Genomic DNA, 23,459 nt, shown 5'->3' on the forward strand with positions numbered 1-23,459 from the left:
TTACACTGGATATTTTTGCCTGAGAGGCTGGTTTAATAAGGAGGGAAGAAGGGGTGGCAGAGATGTTCCCTACCCTGGCATTCCAAGACAGGGGTTAGGCTTTCCAGCACCTTTGTGCTGTGCTGGGTTGCACAGCTGGCTTCAGGCAAAACCCTTTATCATTGCTGCACGGATAGAGGGGACAAAATGATAAAGTCATGGTCATGCACTCCTGGAGGCACTGGAGTTACCTGGGAGAACTGGGCAGAGGAGTTCCCTGCTCTGCCACCAGCTGTGCACTCAGTAATGCTGAGCATCAAAGGTTGAGTCCTTTCAACCACAAGTTAAAGCCCTCGTTCAAGAAGAGTGGCAGACAAGGCTCTGTCCTGCCAAGTGCCAAGTCGGGATGTGAGCAGGAGCTTAAAGTATTTCATATGAGAAACTCTGGTAAATGCAAAAGCTTTTATACCCCAAGGCAACCATTTAAACACTGAATTACTAATTCTGACTCAAAACTTTCCCATTCCTCAGATCCCTTGGTGGTTGCCCTATGCTTTAACTCTCCATTAAGCATCTGCTACTGGCTCTACTGGTAAGAGCCCATCAGCTCCATGCTTAGTGCAGCACTTCCATGGGCAGAGATGAAAAATCTTTTAAGTCCTAATTAGTCAAGAAAATCCAGCACCATCAGGATCAAACCCACATTGGCCATCACTTGTCATGGATTCTGTAGCAGATAGGAAGAGGTGGCGTTGTCCCTGGGAAAGGAAGTCTCTTTTCCTTAATACTGGTGTAACCTAACAGCTGGTGAGGGCTAAGGGAGACACACAGGCAGCTCTGGTAATGCTACAACATCACTTCATTGTGCCATGGCAGTGAAACAAAGGACGGGGAAATCGGTACCAAATCCCATTAGCTAGAAGATGGATCAGAAATATCCCAGCAAGGCTGGGGAGTGGAAAAGACAGATGTGTATGGCCTGGGAGTCTGAAGAGACATATGACCCTTGGCCACAGCTGACACGCTATGGCTATGTGTCTGTTAAGGGATGGAGTTTGCATTTCTTGCTACATCCCCTCTCACCAAGGATATTTTCAGTAGAGGGGGTGGTGGGAGGAAATTATCCTCTAAGGGATATGGATGCTCATGTCCACAGACAGCAAGCTGGTGTCCTAAAGTTCCAAGTAGTGGAAAACAAAATCAATGGCAAAGCTGAATACCCACATTTATCTGGTTTTCCCTGGTGAGCTTCCCTCATCCACCCACAAGTCCTGGACCTTGCTCTGTGCTGCAAGCAACAGGGCATGACTGGGGAGGGTTGATCCCCAGCTTCTTCTCAGGTGTGAGGTATGAAGGAAATCACTTGGGTGGAAAATGGCATGTGCTACCTCTTACATTTTCCAAGTCTCTTTTTCTCATTCAGTGAGGAAAATATACCCCTCTCTTCTGGAATAAATCACAGACACAATCTTCAATTATAGAACTTGTGCTTTTCCCCCTCCCACATCTCCCCCCAATGACTGCTGCAGTTTTATATCTGACAAAAATAGCCATCCAGACTTCCAAAGGGAGGAGCTTGTATTTCTCCCTCTGGCCATCTTCAGCAGCTGCCAGCTCTGCACCACAATTGAGAGGGGAGAAGATCCACCCAGAGATTTGGTACTCAGGTCACTTAAAAACAGCACGGTGGGAGCAGCAGCATGGAAGTTACACTCCTGCCTGCTCTGCTACTGTACTCTGGAGAAAACAGGACACAGGATATGCTTCCTGTCTGGGGAAAGCTTGTAGCAGCCTGGGAAAGAAAGCATGACCTTTTCCTTAAAGGAAATGCAATTCGTGGAGAGGAATAGGGAGGAAAAGTCCAGGCTGCATTTTTTCCCTTAAAAACAGTGTCATGCAGCTGTACCTCATCTCGCTTTCTCTCCTGTGTTTAAAGCTGATCTCTATTTATTTAGCAATGCCACATTTTAAAGTGTTTCATACCTCTCTGCCAACCCATTGTTGCTCCAGTCAGTCATGAACCTTCTGACACAAGTCAGAGGCTGTCGAAATGAAAGGTTTCATTCATTGCAAGCAAAGGAAGCCAGAGGAGGTACCTTGAGAGCAGAAGGGCTCAGCTCATGCTCTGTTTCCAGCTCACAAATGGTTATGTCCCCAGGATGCAGAGATTAGGCATCTCTCACAGAACGTGGGAGGAGGAGGAAGAGTCTTAGTCAGAGATTCACAGATTTTAATGGATTCCAGAAGGGGAAATTTTTTACCCAGGAGCAACAGCAAAGTTCAGAGAAATGTAAAAGCATTTATCTCCCCAGTTATATTCCTGCCTGCCAAAAGCAGGAGGGGTGATTTACTCCTCCTTGGTACAAAGAGTCCCTTATGGATCATTAATCCACAGGGGGAATGAGCTGAGGAGCCACAGACATCTTTTCTTAATGTGCAAGAACCTTGAATCAACAGGAAGTTTTCTTTGAGAGCATACAAGATCAGTTTATCTTTATTTGCTCCCCACTACCCCCAGTCTTCAATAGTGTTTCCTACAAGAGTTCTCATTACCACTGATAAATCATTTTGCCTTCATTAAAATCTGTGGTGATAGTAGATGAGGCTGCTGTGAGCTAAATCAAGGCATTTGAAGCAGAGTAGTATTAAAAATTTAAGATCTGAAATCAGCAAATTCTGATACAAAATCCAATAAAACCAATATGAACAATCTCATGTTACAGTGTACAAGTATCTCAACAACACTGATTTCAGCTCTGCAATGGCAGCTTGCAATAAGTAAGGTATTTCCTGAGAAACTCTGCAGAAATGGGAAGGACCCAGAAATAGTCGACTGCTTACAGCCAGGACCTCAGGTGATCTCAGGTGATGAAGTTTTCTACTTACAGCTAGAGCTGTACAGAAAACATGCACCAAAACTTATGGTAGGAAGGGAGTTAGATCTGGTGGACACCACTTGTTAAATTTTCTCATTTCTTTAGGAGTACCAAAAAGAAATATAGTCTCATTTTGTCTCGCTTTGACTATGTGAAAGCACCTGAAAATATTTCTATAATGTCTCAAATGCTAAGTGAGGAACATTATAGACTGTCTATATATATTCACAATATGGAGACATTTACAATATGCCACTGTTCTGTGGTGGCTGGCATTTTATATTCTTTACCTCGGCAAAAAAGAAGTGCAGCAGGGAATTCACTTCTGTATTCAAATGTCCCAAGAAGAACTCCATGCTTAGATTTGCCAGGTTCCACATAAGTCTGCTAAATACACATCCTTGTAACTGTAAATGACTTACAAGATCAGAAATGGGTATGAAAGGGAAAACACAGAGCTGGCTGGTGTCCTTGAGTTTTATGCTCTCATGTGTGTCTGCATGTACACATAGCATCCTTTATTTTGGCTCTTTGTCACACAGTTAGGCTTTGACAAACTGAGAAGTATTAAGATTAGAACAATCATATTTACATGTATTACCACCTGCTACTTCATTTCTCCATGGTGCTTAAATGTTCAGGCATGTGGCTTTGAAACACAGTACCTTTAATGCACTTAAAAACCCTGCTGGATTTCCAGCTCTCTTTGATCTCCACAGTCTAAGGACTATCTCAGAGAATACAAATAAATGTGTTTAGGGGAAAAATATTTTCAAGGAGAAACCCCTAAAGTCCTTCCAGCTTGATATGCATTACCAGGTGATGTCATACTTAAGGTTGTTTTTTGCATTTTATCTTCATGCTTCAGGAGGCTGAAATCTCTACCCAGAATCAGCAGCTTGATAAGGTAACTTGAGAAGACAGATGTGATCAGTGCCACATGAGCACCAAAGTGTCAAATAATTATTTGGTGATTCTTGTTTAGAAAAGAGATGGATAGAGAGATCATCCTGTCCTGAGAAATTTACAAAGTAAGCAAAGTAAAAAGAATACACTTTTGCAATGAAGAAGACTACAGTCTTCTTTTGTCAAGAGGAGATGGGAAGGATGTGAGTGGAAAGCTTGCTATTAATCATGAGTAGGAAGGAGACATTAATTTGAGAGCTGGAAACAGAGGAAACACTCAGATAACCAAGGGTATGAAAAAAACAGCTTTTTCTGGGGGCTCTACACCATCTTTTCCATCTCTCACCGTGCCAAGTCACCACATGGCACTACCCTCGTGGTAATGGCTTGGATTTGTACTAATTTCAAATTGTCTCCTGTACAGCAAGTACAAATTAGGTCTGGATTCTTGGGTCGGGGTGAGGTGAGGTATTTTGAGGAACCAGATCCATTCAGTTATAGCAAAGGTAAGATACAAGGGTATTTTTCACTTTTTAAAGGATGTTCATGGGTCAGTCACTACCTATTGCTTGAGCTGTAGGTATGACAAGTAGACAGCTCTTACTGGGAGGTGGTAAAGTGCCAAAGGCAATCACCAAGGTTTCAAAAGAATTTTCTTCACATTAGGTGGACACAGACTTCATAGGAAGGACCTACCAAGCACCCTTTGAATCATAAAATTATGGAATGGGATGGGGTGGAAGGGACCTTAAGGACCATCTGTTTCCAACCACACCCCCACGGTCATCTTCCTCTAGACCATACTGCTCAAAGTCCCAGCCAGCCTGGCCTTCTTCTGAATTGGTGGTGTCCTTCTTGGTTTTGGTGATGTTAGCAGAAGTTGTTCACTCCACTCTTCTTCATGACTGAAGCAGGGATAGGTTGAGTAATGGGAAAAGTGACAGTGTTCAGAGCATACTGAGTGGTTTTGCAAAAAAGTGAAAAAACCCCTTTTTTCCCAATGCAAAGAGGAAGCTGGAACTTGGTTCCCAACTGCAGATTTGTTTCCTGGTGAACTCAACACTTTATGCTGGGTTTTCTGTAGAAAGAGATACAGCCTAATTCTGTGTATAGCCCCTCTTTCCACCAAAAGCTCAATTGCCATTAGTAACTGGTAGCATAGCTTCTTTAAACTAAAGAAAAGTCCCTATGAGTTCAGTGTGGGGAAGACTGGATTTGTATGCAATAGAGTCCAAAATCAAAGGCCATCAACGTAATTATGGAAATTCAAGAGAGACAATAATCATCTCTCCCAATCATGTGATTCAGAATGTAAAAAGCATGTCCCAGTTGTAAATAAAAATTGCTATGTGATTACAGGAAAGAACTGGAGAGGGGAGGTGTTTCATAGCAAGCTGTGAAGATGAGAGAGCAAAGAGAAATCAATAGAGAAGAGGGAGAGTGGAATAGAGGGCAGCTCCCAAAGGAAACAAAGCCTCAGCCCAGATGGTGACAGGAAAAGATCTATGTCTTCCTGTCCTGTTCCTTTCTTCCTTCCCAGCACTGTGGAAGGTCCTTGAGAGAAGGGGGGAAATGGCATTTAACAGCTGGGACTGTGTATGTCTGGTAAATTCAGATATGACCATTTATTTACTTGTGGGCTAGGAAAGGGACAGACAGGTAGGATTAGAAGGTGCAAAGGATATCTGAACTAGACAACACGAGAGAGCAGGTGTGAGAGAAGCCACAGATGCATCAAGGATTTAATTTCCTGCTTTCTTTTTTGGATGGGACTGGGACTGTGCTCATTACACTTGCAGGAACCATTCATAGTTAGAAGAGCAACTTCAGCTAGCTCATGAGTGCTGGTTATTAAGTTTCAGGAAATAAAAGACTAGACTGTTTAATAATAAATTGGTAAACTTCTGGCCCTAATATACGCTAAGAAAATCTTGAAAGCAGAATTCAACAATATATTCTAGGAGGTAGAAATAAATATAAAATCCAGTATGTAATTTTAAGCATCAGAATTTTTGAAGATGTACACAAGTTTTCTGAACTCTTGGATGACTACATTTTTATGGTAACTCTTCACAATCCACTAGAAATATTTTTTCTCCTCTACTCATTCATGCATATTAATCACTTGTGTTTAAGTGATTTGTGGTTTATTTGTCTCACCTAAGGATTATCTGGTTTATCTAAAGTCAGCCATGAAACTTTGCTTTTTCATCCCTTCTTAAGTGACTGAAATTTTTGAAATATCCAATTAGCAGACAAGAAGCATCTTGCTTTTGTCTTAGTAAGACCACTTTTCAAAGAAAATAACATGAACAACAGAGAAGTTTGCCTACCAAAAAAAAAAAAGTTACAGTTCTCTAAAATCTCTTCCAGTATAAATTAATCTTCTCAACTGTTTGAGGGGGACACAGAATTATGTAATGTGATTGAATTGATTCTTGAATAAGTATTTTGTTTCCAAATGAGGGTAATTTTTTAAAATAATAACTTTAATTTCAGTATGAATATACTAATATGATCAATGTTTCTAGAAAACTATCCTAAAGATGCAACTAACAAATTCTCCCAGCACAGATGATCTAGAAGAGGAATGTAAACCTGAACAAATAAAACCATATAAGTAGTGGAAGGGGTGGGGGTATAAATACATGTGTCTCTGTATACATATGCATACAGATATAGGGTATATTGTATATACATACACTCTGGGTGTGTATATATGTGTGTACAGGCAGAATTCAACCCCCTTTTTCTAGGTTTGGTGTTACTAAAAGAGTCTCTGCTTGCAACTCTAAACACCTACACATATGTAAGGATTTGATGTCTGATTCTGCATGGCTGTGACCTTGTCACACATGTATAGTGTGGACTGCCTCACAAAACTAGATATTTTAAACATGTAGTCCCCAGTAAAATAGGCATTTATCGCTCACAATAACAAAGAACTGTCTCAGGGTGTGTTCAAAGCCCCCCTGCAACTTACTGATAAAAAGCTTAACTCTGTTTCCGGGCTTATCTGGAGAAAAAAGAGGTAGAGACCCTCATGAAATAACTGAATTTTTTTCCCTCTTAAGACGGAAAAGAGAGGCAGAGGAAAGGAAAACAGCTTTAAAACTCCAATGCAGCAGAACAAGTTTAACCCATTGAGAGTTTAAGTGAAGTTTTCTGCTTCATCAGGAAGAACCCTGTGGTGAAACATATGTCAGAAGAGAAGAAGATATGAGAAACTGTCCTCCTTTGCATATGAGATGATTAATTAAGAGGAAAATGACTTAGCCAGCTGTCTCATTGGTGAAACTACACGTGCAAGGTACATCTGCAATAAGGGAGCAGTATAGCACAGGCAGTGCATTTGATTTCCATGTTAACATAGCAGAGATAGGAATCTGGTGTGAATTAGATTGTGCTGACTCTTGGAGAAACAGAGGAGTCCAGGTCTTATTTCAGCCTCAAATTTTGAGCTGCATGTCTGTTATAGCATTTCAGTGTTGGTATTTGATGCATTTGAGTTATCAGTTACAGATAAATTATCCAGAGAAGAGAGACCTTTCCTCCATTCGCGTTCATTAATTGTTGGCAAACAAAGCCTGATTTCTCCAAATGACACTTTTCTCCATTCTCCACGTAGTTTTTCAGAATGCTTAGCAGCTGGTGAATTTTTCATTTATTCATTACAGGAGTAATGCTGTCAAATTCACCTGACTTAGAAAATTAAGTAAGTAAAACACAATTGTCTGCTGCCTGCATACTTGCCCTCCTAAGGTGTTCCTGTATTCTTGTCACTATGGCATCTGGGTTTTTCATGCATTTTCTATCACTACTTGTATGTGAAGCAAAAAATTGTAAGCAAAGTTCCTACTTATGCCAAACATGGTTTTCAAAAGTTTTCTGATCTTTCAGTGGGAAACAAACAGTCCAGTTGCTAAATAACTTCTGAGCTATGTGTTTTCCCTAAGCATGCATTACAAAACTGGGGAATTAGAGTTGTTGCCACAGTGAATCTACTGAAATCAAACCAACTTCTACCTCCACAGCTTTTCCCAGCTAAAAGCTGCCTCACCAGCAGTGTCTATGGAAAGCAGTCATTTCTCTCCCACCTGCAATCTCTCCTCTTTACCAGCCTTTTGAAGAAGAGGTGACTGTACAGCACCTAGCACAATCAGATCCCTCTGTTGGCTTGAATTTCTCTACACTATAGGAATACTAATCCCTCCCCAACAATAGAGACAGGCACTGCACAGAGCACACACACAAACAGACTTTCATTAGAGAATGCAGTCATGAAAGCCTGTTTTACAAAAGACTTTGCTGATTGGACTCAGTCATTTGAACAGCTATGGATACAGGGTATATTACACAAGAGGCTAGAAAGAAAGGTGCAGCAGTATCAGAAATGAGATGCAGACACTGCATAATTCTGTAATATTAACAGGCTTAAGCACACAACTAGCCATAACCTGAATCTTTAACATCTACTATGTAATTTATTTTTTTTTAATGATACCCAGCAATGCTGAAAATCATGTATTTTAAAACAGCAGACTCCTATTTGGGTCGACATTCTCCCTATTCTCTCCAGCTCAGTGGTTTGCCAACATTTCTGCTGTTAATTACTGAAATTTCAGGTGCCTTCTGAGCCTTTCAATTCCCAGACTTTCACATAAATATGTCAGACAATGAGGGTGTCAGGAGAGCCCTGGGGTATAAAGCCAAATTTTCCAATTCATAAGCACAGTGGTGGGAAACAAACATACAAGCAGAAACATTCAATTTACATAAATGCTTGTAGGATATGTTTTGAGATTTTTGTGCTAAAAATGAGAGGTTATTATAATCTGTAGGTTTCCTTGTATATAAAAGCTTACATGTTTACTAGTGAAGACCAGATTTCATAATCAATAGCCTCTGTTTTTGTTTATCACTTACTGTCACAGTCAAGCACTTCTGTTGATTAAGGGCAATGAAATCACATATATTGCCAAGGTGTGAATAACATCATTGAAAACCTAAAGGGCTCATTCAAGGCTTTTCACAAGCCCTGTGTGAAAGGCAAGTGATATTGCTCCAGCAAACACAAAAGAACCAGTTTGCAGCCCCAAAATATATCTCATTATGAGTTAAAGATGTGGCAAGGCTGTTCTCAGAACCACACTCCCCATTCACAGCCAGAAGTTGCTCTGCCTTTATCTGAGGCCACCTTTGCAAGGTCTCAGCCTCTCACAGGGACAGCCACACCAACGTGACTCATTTTGCCAGAAGCTCTGACTGTCACTGGGGCAGGTGGAGAAGCTTGGGCTCATGGGGCCATGACCTCCTGCTTGTAAAACAGAGGCAGCACCAGACTCTGCTGCCCTAAGCAGGGCAGTGCCTGGGTTACTGCTGAGGACAGCTGGCAGTGCAGAAGGAGTGCATACAGCTCAAGAAGGCTGGCTTTGCTTCACCCGCTTCCTCACCCTCTTCCTCCCTCTGCAGCTGGGGCATGGCCTGAGGATCAGCCTTGCTCCTTGGTTTCCTTTTGGGCCAACTCTTGTGTTGCACACATCACACTGCTTCCCTATCCCCCCAGGAAGGAGACCTTATCCGTTGATGGGTGATGAGGAACAGAAGCCTCCACAAACTGCTCTCCTTAACCACTAACTCCTTTGACAGCTGGCATTTGGAGTATAGGAGACCCCAGATAAACATTCCGAGCCTGCCTGGTACAGATGAAATCCTGTAAATTGCACAGCACCTTCTCCAAAGGGGTGAACACCTTTGACCCATAAAGATGGCTTGGCACAGATCAGTGCCTCCCCAGGCTGAACCATTGACTTGGTGACGCTTATTGTCCTAATCCTTCACCTCCTTTGAACTGTCCCACTGCCTCAAAATAGGGTCACTGCAGTCTAAAAGGAAGAGGGCAAAAGCTGCCAGCTGAACTGAGATTGCCAAACCTGTGGAGTTCCTCAGGTTTCATAGTTAAGTCAGGCAGCTCCTGCTTGTTCATCTGAGCAGGAAGCAAATGCATCACAGTTAGTGTCTCCCTCCCGTCTGCTATGTGTGCAGAGAGCCCACTCAGATATCTGGTGGATATCTGAGCTGGGCATGGGAAGTGCCCAAGGTGAGATGGTGGGGCATCCCCATAGAGAGGCAGAATACAAGTACAGCATTCACAGAGGTGAATATTTAAAATCTGAAACAGTGCATGCACCCTGCCCCAGATTGGCAGGATCATACTGCATTTATAGAATGAATAAAAATTCCTTATCAGCCGTGGGTGAATACAAGGAGATAAGCAAAATATATGAGCAATTAGGTGACTTAACACTGTTCAGTTTACATCAGTTGGCAGCTGCTCTGTGGTCTCACCTGCAGGTATTCAGAAAAGAATTAATATGTTCAGTGTAGTCAAAAGCTTTTGATGATGTTTTTATGCATTTTCACACCCATCTCACAGATTTTCACTGTGGCTATGAAGCTAATTTGTTTTCCCAATTATTCTGCCTCTCTGGCAAACATCTGCTGTCCATGCTGCACAGTGCCTGTCAATACACTGAACTTCCAATTGTTTCTTGTCTTGTTTCTTGCAAAAATAGCAGGAATTTTACTAGGAAATAACACCCTTTTCCCAAAGACTTTCCCTCAAAACCTTAACCATTATCAATGCACCAAACTTGAATTATACAGAAATATGGTATTATTAGACTTCCCTCTAACTTTTGTTCCTAATCTATAAATTTGATCCATCTAATTAAAAAACAAAATAAAACAAAACAAAAAAAAACCAACAAAAGACAGTATATTGTGACTATTTTTCAGCCATAATACTTCTAGCTGGATTGCAAGCAATTTTTTTTCATGGAGAGAAACATGTGATCTTAAAATAGTTCAAGTTGAGAATTCCTGTCTACATTTTGGAAAAAAACCCAGGAGAACCTGATTCATCTGTCCTTTTTCATTATGAGCAGACAAAAGGCCCCATGGGGCACTAACTTTTCATCCGGTTTCCCCCTAGGGCCTTCTGTGGGTCTGACAATCTGGGTCTGCCAGAGAGGTTGTTTGTAATGTATTCAGGACTGTAGAGCTGGTCCTGGATGTGTCCCTTGGCCAAGCCTGTCACTAAATATACAAGATTGGGTCTGGACTCTTGCTGATATTTCACAATACATGAGAAGAACCTCAGTGAGTCATGACCACCCTCCTGGACATGCTTGGAGAGCACCAATAGTAGTAATTTACACAAGTTTTGCCAATCCTAAGCTCTCAGAATGCTGAATAAGCCTGCCTGTATCTTTCCTGGCTATAACAGAAAACAAGCTGCAATAGAAAACAAGCTATAATATTCTAAACTGCAGAACAAAGTAGAATAAAATATAAAAGTAACATCTAATATTTCTTGTTTGTTAGAATCTGCAAAAAGGACTAAAGGATTACTAGAAATTGCTGGTTAGGATTCCAGAGATTCTGCTTGCTGTGTCTTTTCTGCTGGATCAGCCTGCCTCATTCAAAGCTGGGGAAACATTGTCAGTGGCTACAGCCATACAGAACAAATACCCTTACAGCAGTATCTGGATCAAACCCTGAATTGCAGGCTGCTCCCAGCAATGCTCTCTGTACTTTCTGCTTTCATTACTGATACCATGATATGATAAACAATTCTGCTATTGGCAGTTTATTTATTAAAAATAGAACAAACATACTTCCTTGAATTAAAACAAGGAAGATTACACTAAAGCCATAAGAAAAATTAAAAAAAAAAAAAGGTATATGCAGCACCAAAAGCTCAAGAGTTCTTCTCAGCTTATCAAATCATAATCCACCCCCTTTCCTTTACTTTTCTTTTTAATACTGTCCCAGAATGAACACTACCATACTGCAGCTGAGCCTCTGTGCTCACTTGACTGTTTGGGCCAAATTGTCTCTTTTAAAATATTCTGAAATATGCAGAATTACACAAATAGAGGTCTTGCCCTCCTGTACCCTCTCTTGCTGAAAAACCAATTTGCTTGTCCTTAAACCCATGTTTCTAAATTTCCAGGAGCAGAAACACATTGTGGCTTTAAATATAGACTGTCAGTTTGTGGCTTGAGTCTCATGTTACACACAGACAGCTTGAGACTCTGAAGGCAAGTTGGGCAGCACCATTACTATCTTAGAAAAGCGTCAGTACGCTTTCAAAATGCTCTATAACTTCATTCCTGAAGGCGGGGGGAGGGAAAAACATTCAAATGGAACTTTTCTAAGCTGGGCTTTAGGCGGAAACGTTACTAACTTTGCTTGGTCCTATTCGGGAGCCAGAGTTTGCAGAGCCTGTTTCAGTTCTTCCCTTACACACGCGCACAAACAAACACAAAGAATTTATAAAGAAAACAGCTTCTTCACAACTTTTTGCTTTCAGGATTAGTCTCAGGCATTCCTTTTTTTTTTTTTCCCCCATACGAAATGAATTAGAGAATCTTTTCCTTAAGCGACGGACGGATAAATCCACTCTTATTGTAAGGGGGGAGGGGGGTAAGGTACTCACGTGGTTGAGATGTCGCATTGTTTTGGGAACTCATAATTTACGCCTTTGAAAAATGCCTTATTTGTGTTGACAGTCTCTCTTCCCTGCTCAAAACTGACGGCGGGATTGAACAGAACAGCTGGAAGAACCCAGGAAAATGCTCTTCTTGTTCGGGCTCTCCTTGCCTGGCTCCTGACCCCTTTACAACTGGAAAAGGAAACAGCACATGTGTCATTCTCTTTTGCCTCTGTAGCTCACATGAGCGGGGAGGGGCACACATTTGCAGATAGCAGTAACTGTATTCAAGTTTTGCAAGTTGGATGTATTCCACCCCTTTGCTTTTATTAGCCAGCAACCAGTGGAAAGAAAATGCTCTTTTCATTCTTAGCCAAATGTAGACGCACCTATTAAATCCACCTCCCAAACCCCTATCCACTGCTCTTGATGTTATTTATTTTAAGTGCAAAACTTGCTGCTGACTCCCTTTCCTAAAATATCTACCATTAGTGGGTAAGATTGTAAGTAGGAATTTCAATTTTTGTTGCTCATCATTCCCCTTAACACTCACAGTCTGACTGATTCTGTCCTTTTAACAGGTGAAAATTGAGGGTTGCATTTACTGGGTCAAAGTAGTTACATCAGCATATACCATGAATCTACACTGTGCTCAAAACAAGGAAGAACCTGTGGCTACAGCTCAGGCTGAGGCACAGGTAACTCCAGTCATGGCTCTGACACAGGCTTCCCATGGCACCTCTGACAAAACATTTAATCTCTGCCCCAGTTTGCCTTTGGTAGAATAAAGATGAGACATCCGGTTTCTCCCTAGGCATGGTATTTTTATTTTGATATACAGGCAGGTGTTATTTAGAAATAAGATGTATTTATTGGGCTGCAGAGGTTAATTTGTGTACTCCACTGCAAGTTTTTCAGCCTGGGCTAGGGTGCCAGCTGCCTTGTTTATATAGCTGCCGTTTAAAGCTATCTGCTTGGCTGTCTGCACGCTGTGCTGCAGTCAGTGGCATGTAGTAAATGTAAGTGTGGATACACAGCCTGTATGTAGCTGACATGGACTGAGACTTCTAGGTTATACCAGAATACAAGATGCATGTGCCTTAGACACTAAGAAGAGTAGACAAAAAGTTTCCATTTTCCTGGCGTCTCTTATAGAGTCAGGGTCAATTAACAGCCTGCCTGTGACAGCAGAAACACAGTAACCATAGGCATGGAAGTGGAAAAAAAAAAAAGAGTAATGAAATTCAGGCTGGGACCATCCTGTTTTGCAAAATTGTCACAGGATATTTCTGTGAAATCATCTCAGTGACCTCCTACAAGAAGTCAGTGCCGTGAACTTGGCTCACAGTATTTATTTAACAGCTATAGGATGGAAAGAACAGTGACTTATTTACATGCCAACAGCAACTAACAGCTTGTTTGTGAACATGGATTCAGTAAACGACTTAAACGACTTTGGTCAGCATTTCCACACTCTGGGCTTGTGGTAGAGAGCTCTGGAACATTTAGTAATAGAGCAAAGCAAGGCACAAAACAAAGACAGGGAAATAATAGGAAAAACTCCTGACGTTGCTGCATTGGCTTCAGCTCTATAGCGTGACATTCATTTACTCTTGATAGCTTTCCTATGAAAATCCTGATGGGCATGTTTTTGATTACTGCTTTTTCTATCTAAAAAACACAATGTGCACAAGTAAAATTGGGGCTTTCCATTCTGAGGCATGAGAATTGTTGTCATGCGAAGTTTTTTATTTCATTTAAATCTTTCATCATCATGATCAAGTTGGGTGGCCTTTGAGCAGCCTGGTCTAGTGTAAGATGTCAGGAGGGTTGTAACTAGATGATCTAACCCACACCAATGTATGATTCTATGATTCTGTAATCCCTAAGAAATTTCAGAACTTCTACTCAGAAAAGATTCCCTAGCTGCTGCAGATGATGTGAAGGATCCTGGTAGTGATGGCTTTATTATGTTAGAGTCAGTGGTCTGGACTATCTTAGGAATTTTGTGGCAAACTACTCAAAATGGCATGCACGGGGTGCTTAACCCCTCTGCATCTGTGCAACACTTCCTGCATCTGTCTGTGCTCTCATTAAAGCTACTCTCTCCACCACCAAAATCACTGGAAGACTTATACCCAAGTTTATGTAAGAGAATTCTGGCAGATCCAAACTTACATGGGAAAGTCGTCTTTAATGTGTTATCTTCACTTTTCTTGGGACTTCTTTTTTTGCTTATTGAATAGACTGGAGTTCCCAGAAATCAGAGAGTCATTTCCCAAGGCTGTTTGCTCTCAAACAGGCCATTATAGAACCTGCCTGACCTTTTCCACTCATCATTAATGGGAAATATGTGATGTTGACAAGGGAAGCACCATGTAGCCCAGAATGCTTCCGGGGGAGCCTGAGACTGGGAACTGAACAAAAAGCATCTCAGTGCTCTCAGCCAACTGATCATGAGGGACAGGAGGCACCAAAGGAACCCAGAGCAAAAGATAGGACTGGAGTGCAGGTGGGGAAAATGTGTGATTAATCATTAATTTTCAATTTGACTGAACTCTCTCCTAATCTTTAAGCAGCTGTTGATTCTGGCAAAAAAGAAAAGCTCCCCAAAAGGGTTAAAGGGAGAAGATAACAGAAGGATATCTGAAAGTAATTTTTATCTAAGGATTGTAGCATTCATACAGGATTCACCAGGTCTGTGGGATAACACAGGTATGTTAGGAAATGTGTGTGTCAGCTCTGTGGTTTTCATCAGCCAATTACTTGATCTTGAGGCTGTGGTGCTCCCATTAAGCTACAGAAGAAATATTACTTTCCTGCCCTGGTGAATACTTTTGCATCTCCAGCCTTTGAAAGAGTCCTTTTCTGAGTAAGGAAATGAAAAGTCCCTTTTTTTTCTCAGTAGTGCTTTCAGATGTGACAGCACTTTCAGGCCCCAGAGTGTTAGCTCAGAAGTGGGACCTCTTTTGCCTCCGTTACTGCAATTTATCCTACTTCTCCTAAGCACAGCTATGTAATGAATGCATGGTCAGGCCCACATAGTTCTCTTTGATGCTATCTTGCTCCAAGATAAATGATATTTCACAGTCATTCAGGCTTGGCAAGCTGATGCTGCATGCTGCAGCTGTTGTTCCCAACAGGAAGGGAGGGTTTAGGCTGCACTCAGAGGAAAATAAATAAATAAAACAAAGGAAGGAGGCTCTCTTCGGGAAGTTATGCTTTACAACAACAGGACATCACACTAGAAATCTCTCTCTCTGATGGATTTTCATGGCAAAACATAATGTAAAATCTGTAATCTGTAAAGGCAATGGCAAGATTGAAAGACACTGAGTGGAAAGCTATCCATAATATCCTTCATTGCCCACCCTGCACAGCCTGCAGGCTTCAGAGGTGTTTGGATCCATCACCTGGACATTTGAGGAGAGGATGTAGCAGTAGTTGTTCCTGGCTGTGAGCTCAGGATGGGCTTGTGACAGCACTGGTGGGCAAGCTCAGAACCAGCAGCTCAGTCCCACTGGGCTGCGTGCCATGGTCACCTGGCCAGCTGGCAGGAGAGGTGCTCTTGGCTTTCTCCTCTCCTTTGCTGGCCACATACTTTAGGCTGTCTCAAACATGCCAAGCTGCTGAGCTGTGTGAGGTTGGGTTGGAACCCAAATTTTGAAGACTTTGTGCAGGTCAAGCACAAGCAGAGATTTAACTGCTAGGCTGAATCCTGAGGGAGGGATAGGAAAGCACTGGGCTCTGGACATCCCTTGAAATACTATATTCTACTGATTACCTTCCTCTCCATCTCTGAAAGGAATAATAGTTTATTTATTTGTTACCTGTGTGGTGAGCTCTCCCCCCTGACTTGTTTCCTTTCTGTTTCCCATTTATTTTTGTGCTGAAAGGGCAATTTGCCACAGACTGTGTGGACCATCTCAGTTCTGGTGTAAAGTCATGGAGAATGAAACCTTTGTGATGCAAAAGGGATCAATAAAGACTTATTACCCAGGATGGACTGTGATGCTGGTATAAGTCATGTTTTATGTGGTGCCAATGCAGCCTGTGACTTTAAGTGCAACAAGATTATGAAATCCTTGGAACATAGAGAAGGGATTTTCTGTCTGCATTCATAACACTGAACAAGTTCTTGACCCTCATCCAAGGCCAAAAGAGGAGTTTATCCTGGAGGTAAGAGATCCACTCTCCTTCCTACCTTGCATCCCAGGCATTTGTCTTTATTTTTACCACTCCTCTGACTTCTGCTTGAACCTTTGGAATATATTCTTACCCCTGGAACATGTATAACCCCTGCTTTAACTTATTGCACAATTATTTGCAGTTAAAGGATGTAGTGTGCCTATTTGTGTTTAAGGTCCCCACTTAATCTGTTAGTTTATTTGTGCCAAACTCTTTTCCATTTGTGTCTGTACTCACGGAATCCTCCAGTGTCACTACAATGCAAATACTTCTTAAAACATGCCACTTCTCTGTGAAATGGAAATATAAGGAGGCTCTACATCTTCCCTGAAGCCTGGTGCTTGGCTTTCCATGAACTGTGGTTCATTTAATGACACCATGGAGGGAAGACGTGTAAGGTCAAGAGTTCAGTGGACAGCGGTGCAGTCTCTGTAGCTCTGTAGTGTCGTCATGTCCAAAGATCAGACAGAATGTCTTAGAGTCACTGTCTCCTCTCCAGCCCAATTCCCAACACCACTGGAAAGCACAGCTGCTCACACTCTAGACCAGCCAACAGGATGTTGACATGCAGTTTGGTAGTGCATGTTTGGAACAGTGGTAGTGTCATCTGGATAGATGCAGAGAGGGTGAATCATACTACCAACTCTTGTTGAGTTCAAGAAATCAGAGCAGGCTTTATCACGTGAATTTCTCGTAACAAAGAACAAAATGATAAATAAAGGGGATCATTCTGCAATTTAAAACAAAAGGGAAGACTTGCTCACACAAAGCAGAATTAAACACTGGAAATCATAATTCCTGGGGGACCTGGTGTAGTTGGACCTTCAGTTTGATTGAAAACCTTTGCTCTTCCTTACATAGACGGGACTATGTGTTCCTGTAGCATTATTTCAATAAGTTGGGTTTTTTAGTTGCTGCCTATTAGAGACCATCCAAAGGAGGCAGCAAAGATGGTGAAGGGCATTGAGGGGAAGCTGTATGAGGAGTGGCTGAGGTCACTTGGTCTGTTCAGCCTGGAGAGGAGGAGACCTCATTGCAGTCACAACTTCCTGTGAAGGGAAGAAGAGGGGCAGGCACTGATCACTTTGTAGTGACCAGGGACAGGACTGAGGGAATGGCCTGAAGTTGTGTCAGGGGAGGTTTAGGTTGGAAATTAGGAAAAGATTCTTCACCCAGAGGGTGGCTGGGCACTGGAACAGGCTCCTCAGAGAAGTGGCCACAGCACCAAGTCTGGCAGAGTTCAAGAAGCATTTGGACAATGCTCTCAGGCACATGGTGTGATTCTTGGGGATGGTGCTGTGAAGGGTCAGGAGTTGGTCTTGATGATCCTTCTAACTCAGCATAGTCTGTGATTCTGTGATAACTACGAGGCGGCCAGAAAATTGAACTTCAAGAGTTCAGATGATTGTGGAGCCTGCTGTGTTTTGTTACCCAAGTGTTAACTTTTGCTTCCTTGGCTATTTAAGTGCAGGTGAAAATCCTCTCAAAGGTTTATAGCACAGCATCTGGTCTGTCCTTTTCTAACAAGAGGGGCTTGTCTCATCTTGAGCTCTCTGGGACATTGGATCTCCCATACTTTAGCAAGGGCTTCAGCCTCTTCTCTACCCTCTTCTAGCCTGGATGTATCAGGCACAGAGGTGAGACATCCAAAGTATTTATGATCTTTCTAATCATAGTGTGAATGCTTTGGCCAAAGTAGTGTTGGGTTGCATCCAACAAAGGTGTTGGATAAGTGTATGTGTTTAAAATCCATTCCAGAATCTGCTTCCCACCTTGCAGCAACACTTAGCCAAACAGACAGATTGGCTGATGATATTTCCTAAAATATAATAACACTGAGGCATTTGCTCTTTTAGCTTGCATGTACTATTCTCACCAGAGAAAAAGGCATCAGTTTAAGGTTACTTTCTTCTATAAGTGCAAGAGCAAAATTCTTGTGCTTCCCTTGTCTTCAGATATACTTCAGTGAAGTTTGGTGTTTCAACCCACTATCTGAGCACAAAGCTGACATGTGGTAAAGTCACAGTTAACACTGAATGAAACTGGGGCTCCATAAGGATGTGTGGATGACCCCAAGACCTTGTTGCTTAGCACTGCTCCTATCACTGCTTTAAAAATAACTCCTCAAAATTACTAGCCCAAGGGAGGCTTGAACTTTATTTTTCTCATAAGTAATATGATTTGAGTTGGTTTTATTTTAAAAGACCCTTAAAATTCAATAACGTTTTCTTTCATCCTGCAACTTTTCTTAGTATCATGAGGATGTTTGTGTTTACTGACTTAGGTTGATTCCTTTGTTAAGTGATTAGCTAAATAACTAGAAGATGCAGTCAGTAATCCTAATGGAGTTCATTAGAATCCCCCAAATAACTTGGCACTGTGGGGAGGAAGAAAGGGCTTACAAGAGATTAGAACAGACCTTAGTCCTCCCAAAGTCCCTCAGGGTGTGTTCTCCTCTGATTTCTGACTGTAACACTTACAAATCCTTAGGCTCTTGGAGATAATTCCCAACGTGGCAAGTGGTTACCATATGCTGCATGCACATCAATATTTTTATGTTGGTAGTGTTTGCCTTTTTTTTATTATTATTATTTTCTTTTGTGGTGGCTGTTTTTTGTTTATTTTGTTTTCTTTTAAATCTTATTTTAGACAACTCCTAAAACACCATTTGTATAGGATCCAGGGAGCCCTGGGGTAAACTTACAGCTACAGTAGAAATAATTTTTTGTTTTCTGCCTACCCCTGCTAAATGGGTAGTGGTAGCTCTCTCAAATAATAAAATATTAATCTCACTGAAGTGAGGTTCCTAAGCCACTGATAAAAAGTTTGTTTTATTGGTTTTATACAGGGTGTGGGAGAAAAAGATCTCCCCAAGTGCAGCTAAATGCCCTGGACATGGCTATCCTTCAGGTCCACTCTCCAGTGAGTCCAGCTGAAAATAGGATATACTTTTAAAGCCAGCTAATCTGCTGTTCCTTTTATTTGTGCTGAGTGACTTTTTATACAAAAATGGATATAGCTATCTGCTGTGATGGAAGTAAAAATTTGGAATGGTCTATTCTAATAATAAATTGCATGCTGATAATTTTTCTTACTGCAGTAAAGGCAATTCAGCTGTATCTGATTGGCACCAGTTCAAGATTTTTGATGTTCAGCAGGAGAATATACAGCTGCAAGAAACAAAACAACGCTAAAAAAATCTCAAACTGCACATGCTGGGATGGCAACAAGCCCAACTGCAACAGCTCACGCTCACAGTGACTCGGGCACTGGGACACACAATGAATGCTTTTGCTGGCAAAATTGCACAATGAGTTTTGTTTTCATTTAATGCAGAGTCCAAATGTTTCCCTCTGGGTACAATGTCATGGACTTCCTTGAACCTTATTTAAATGACATGTATGAATGTGGCTGAAGATTTCAGCTGTCAATTCAGCAACACTCATGCAGATCTACTTTTTATTGTCCTTGTGTTCCTGTTAGACATGGTAGGCATTAAACTGCAAGGGGAAGGTAAGATGCTCTTCTCTACCTCTAGAGAGAGTGTATATAATAGAGATTATTCCTTTTTTAAAGTGAGCTACAAGCAAACTCAAATGAGATAAATATATATACTTCACTATGAAATATGTAACACTTTATTTGGAAATAGTTTTCTTCCTTTTTAAATCAAAGAGCTGCCCAGGAAGTTATAATTCAGAACAATAAACATAACTACAGGGAAAATATCTGAATAATCTAAACACAGCTTTTCCCTATGAGGTAGATAAATATGAATTCTCTTTTGTGAAATCAGGCTGAAAAAATGTTACATGGAGAGTTCAGGAATTGAACTGGTTTATATCAGAAGTTTTGAGAAAAAACTTAGTTCAGCAATCTTTAGGATTCCTAGATCTTGTCATTTTTTTTCAAATGAATTGAAGTAAAAGCTGGAGTAATGCTGTGTAGCACATTGCTACGCTGCTGATTCAACTCTGGGAGCTCAAACTTTTATTGGGGAAGCCCTGAAGAATGCCCTTATGGCTACCAAGATTTAAGAAAACACAAAGATTCCTCTTAATTTTAAGCACAGGATTGGGTCTTGTTACAAGTTGAAAGAATGCTGAGAGATTTTTCTGATTACTGAAGGCTTCCTATAAATATTCATATATGGACTCTTCCTCTGCAACATCACCCAAATTAAATTTCCTAATTAGATTCTACAATGAGGCAGTCTATTGAAGAAACTTTCTAAAGATAAGGGGTTTGTGTCATTTTATGTAAATTTTTGTGTTTGAAATATTAGTCACATAATCTCTCCTAGTCTTCTGCATACCCTCTGGAGTCAAAGGAGGAGATAGAGGTCTCCAGAAGATGATTCATTCTGTGGCTAAAATTAGGTGCAATGGACTACATGACATTCAAAAATTTTCTCTCCCCCCTAAAAAAACCCAATACCCTTCTTTTCTGAGATCCAGACATAAAGGATGTTGTAGCATTTTTACGAATATTTAAATTTGCCATTTCTATTCTGGTGCTGTTTTGTTCTCCTCCCAGAGGCCATTCTGCTTGTACTTAGCAAATACAAATGGACAGAGTCCCTGTCTTTACGATGTGAAAGTGCTGGTATGCTTTGGAATAGTGGGCAATCAAATCCTCATTTAGTAAGTGTAACTGATTACATGCACTATGTAGCATGAATAAACACTCTGTTAATTAACACTATCAATATTCCACCATTTGAATTTTCACCTGCCACAATGTTCTGCTTTCTTTTAACTTCAAAAACTAAATCTCAGATGTCCTCTGAAATGTTCTGCTGTGGTGGGTTAGCCCTGGATGGACTCCAGGTGCCCAGCAAACCTGATCCAGCCCTCCCCTCAGCTAGTCAGGGCAGAGAAAATATAATGGAAGGTTTGTGTTTCGAGATAAGGGCAGGGAGGGATCACTCATCAGTTACTGTCATGGGCAAAATAGACCTCAGGAAAATAAAATTAATTTCTTGCCAATCAAATCAGAGTAGGATAATAAGAAAGAAACCTAAATCTTAAAACACCTTTTACTCACACTGCCCTTCTTCCCAGGGCACAACTTCACTTTTGATTTTTCCTCCCTCTTCCCCACCTGTGGCACAGGGGGACAGGGAATGGTGTCAGTCCCTCACATGCTCTCACTGCTGCTCCTTCCTCCTCATGGGGAGTGCTCCTCACATCCTTCCCCTGCTCCAGTGTGGGGTCAGAGGAGAGGCTGCAGGAGCTGGGACTGTTTAGTCTGGAGAAGAGGAGAGAGGATCTCATCAAAGCATAAAAATATCTCAAAATTGGATGTCAAGAGGATGGTGCCAGACTCTTTTCAGTGGTGACCAGTGACAGGATGAGGAGCAAAGACCATGAACTAAATCACAAGCAAGCAAGTTCCACCTCAACATGAGGAAGAACTCCCTTACATTGAAGGTGGAAAAGCACTGGAACAGGCTGCCCAGAGAGGCTGTGATGCCTTCCTCCCTGGAGACATTCAAAACCCACCTGGATGAGGTCCTGTGTAATCTGCTGTAGGTGACTCTGCCTTGGCAGGGAGCTTGGACTGGATGATCTCCAGAGGTCCTTTCTAACCCCAGCTATTCTGTGATTCTGTGATTATGTGTTTCTAACAATTCTCTGTACTCTGCCAGTGAGCTGATATTGCAAAATTGCCATTTTCTAGCAGAGACCTATTATTTGGATTTCTTAGAGGAACAGAACATAATCTAAAATGTACTGCCAGAAAAGGTTGGAAATGTTAAGTTTTTTCATCACTGGGGAAAAAAAGATTTAAAAACATCTTGCACTGCAAATATTATTTATAAAGAGAAATACACCTACAATATTGAGCTATAAAGGGCTTTTCTCCATTTAGAAGTCATATTAGTTTGACATAAATAAAGTAAAAAATTTTATGTCAGAATAAAAATTATATCAACATGGTCTCCTTGTAAATATACACAAGTACAATGAGAATTAAGCTCATGTCCACTTTACTTTTAACTGATGTCTTTGCCACAGATAGGTATTGATAACTCTTTGCTGAGAAGTTAACTTTCCACTGGGGTCACAGCATAGTGCTGTGGTTAGAGCTCATTCTTGGCTGATTTTTCCACTATCAGCCATTATCAGATTTGAATAGTGCATTAATCATTGTGAAGGCAGAATGTTTGCTATAGAGGTTTTCCTTGGATTCATATTTGGAGTTTCCCTGAGCCCCACTGTTTCCAGGTTGGGAGGTCCATGTGGGAACCCACTGAGTGTGAGAGGGTTTGATCACCCCATGCAGAAATAGAGATTACCTGTTAAAGGAGAGCACAGGAATATGTCTCTCAGGCTTACTAACTTACCTTTTGGTTCCATTTAATTTTCCTCTGCTGACTGTACAGGGACTTTAGCTCCCTTTCATATACTGGCTGAAATTCCTGGGTAGGCCATTTGACTCCTTGAAACTGAATGTGTCTTTCCACTTCTACAGAAATGTCTCATCAACTGAAGTTCTTTGTAAAAAGTCTGTGATGACCAACCCATGGCTGACCTCACCTCTTCTGGAAACTGGTGGCTTGAGCTAACTTCTGAGATCTTGTCTACATTTGAAGAACAAGAAGCAACAGCATGAAAGACCTCTCTCTTTTCCATCTTTAAAGCATGGACGACAAATATCTTAAAGTGTATTGGGCTCATGATTCATACAAGGCCAAGAAACAACTCTGTTTAGCTTATCAGAAAGAAGCAATACGTTTATTGCTCACAAGAGTCTCAATGAGAAGCAAAAATCAGGCACTAAAAAAGGTTTTGAATCTAGTGGAGTAAATTTTAATGAGTGCTAACAATTGCGCAATTACTCTGTGACAATGCAAGTGATAAAAAGAGGCAATTTTTAGCAATCAAGATTTGGAAGAAAGAACTGAGAAAAAGGGTGATTTTTTCTATTCCTTGAAGTCTTACAGACACCTTCCTGAAAGATTTATGAGTCAAACATAAGTTATTAGTTCAATATCATTCTGTGGCCTG

The 23,459-nt window shown here is 41.2% G+C and overlaps 1 protein-coding gene across 1 annotated transcript in view; it reads right to left on the reverse strand.

Moving 5' to 3' along the window:
- The window catches only part of GYPC (glycophorin C (Gerbich blood group)), a 30,122-nt gene extending 17,663 nt beyond the window's left edge, over positions 1-12,459 (reverse strand). The window contains exon 1 of the mRNA XM_014871716.2: positions 12,265-12,459. Coding sequence (XP_014727202.1) covers positions 12,265-12,298 — 34 coding nt within the window. The 5' untranslated portion in view covers positions 12,299-12,459. The remainder of the gene's footprint in view (positions 1-12,264) is intronic.
- Between the last annotated feature and the right edge of the window lie 11,000 nt (positions 12,460-23,459).

Source organism: Sturnus vulgaris, chromosome 7 (assembly GCF_052056855.1).
Source record: "Sturnus vulgaris isolate bStuVul1 chromosome 7, bStuVul1.hap1, whole genome shotgun sequence".
In the NCBI taxonomy this organism is placed as follows: domain Eukaryota; kingdom Metazoa; phylum Chordata; class Aves; order Passeriformes; family Sturnidae; genus Sturnus; species Sturnus vulgaris.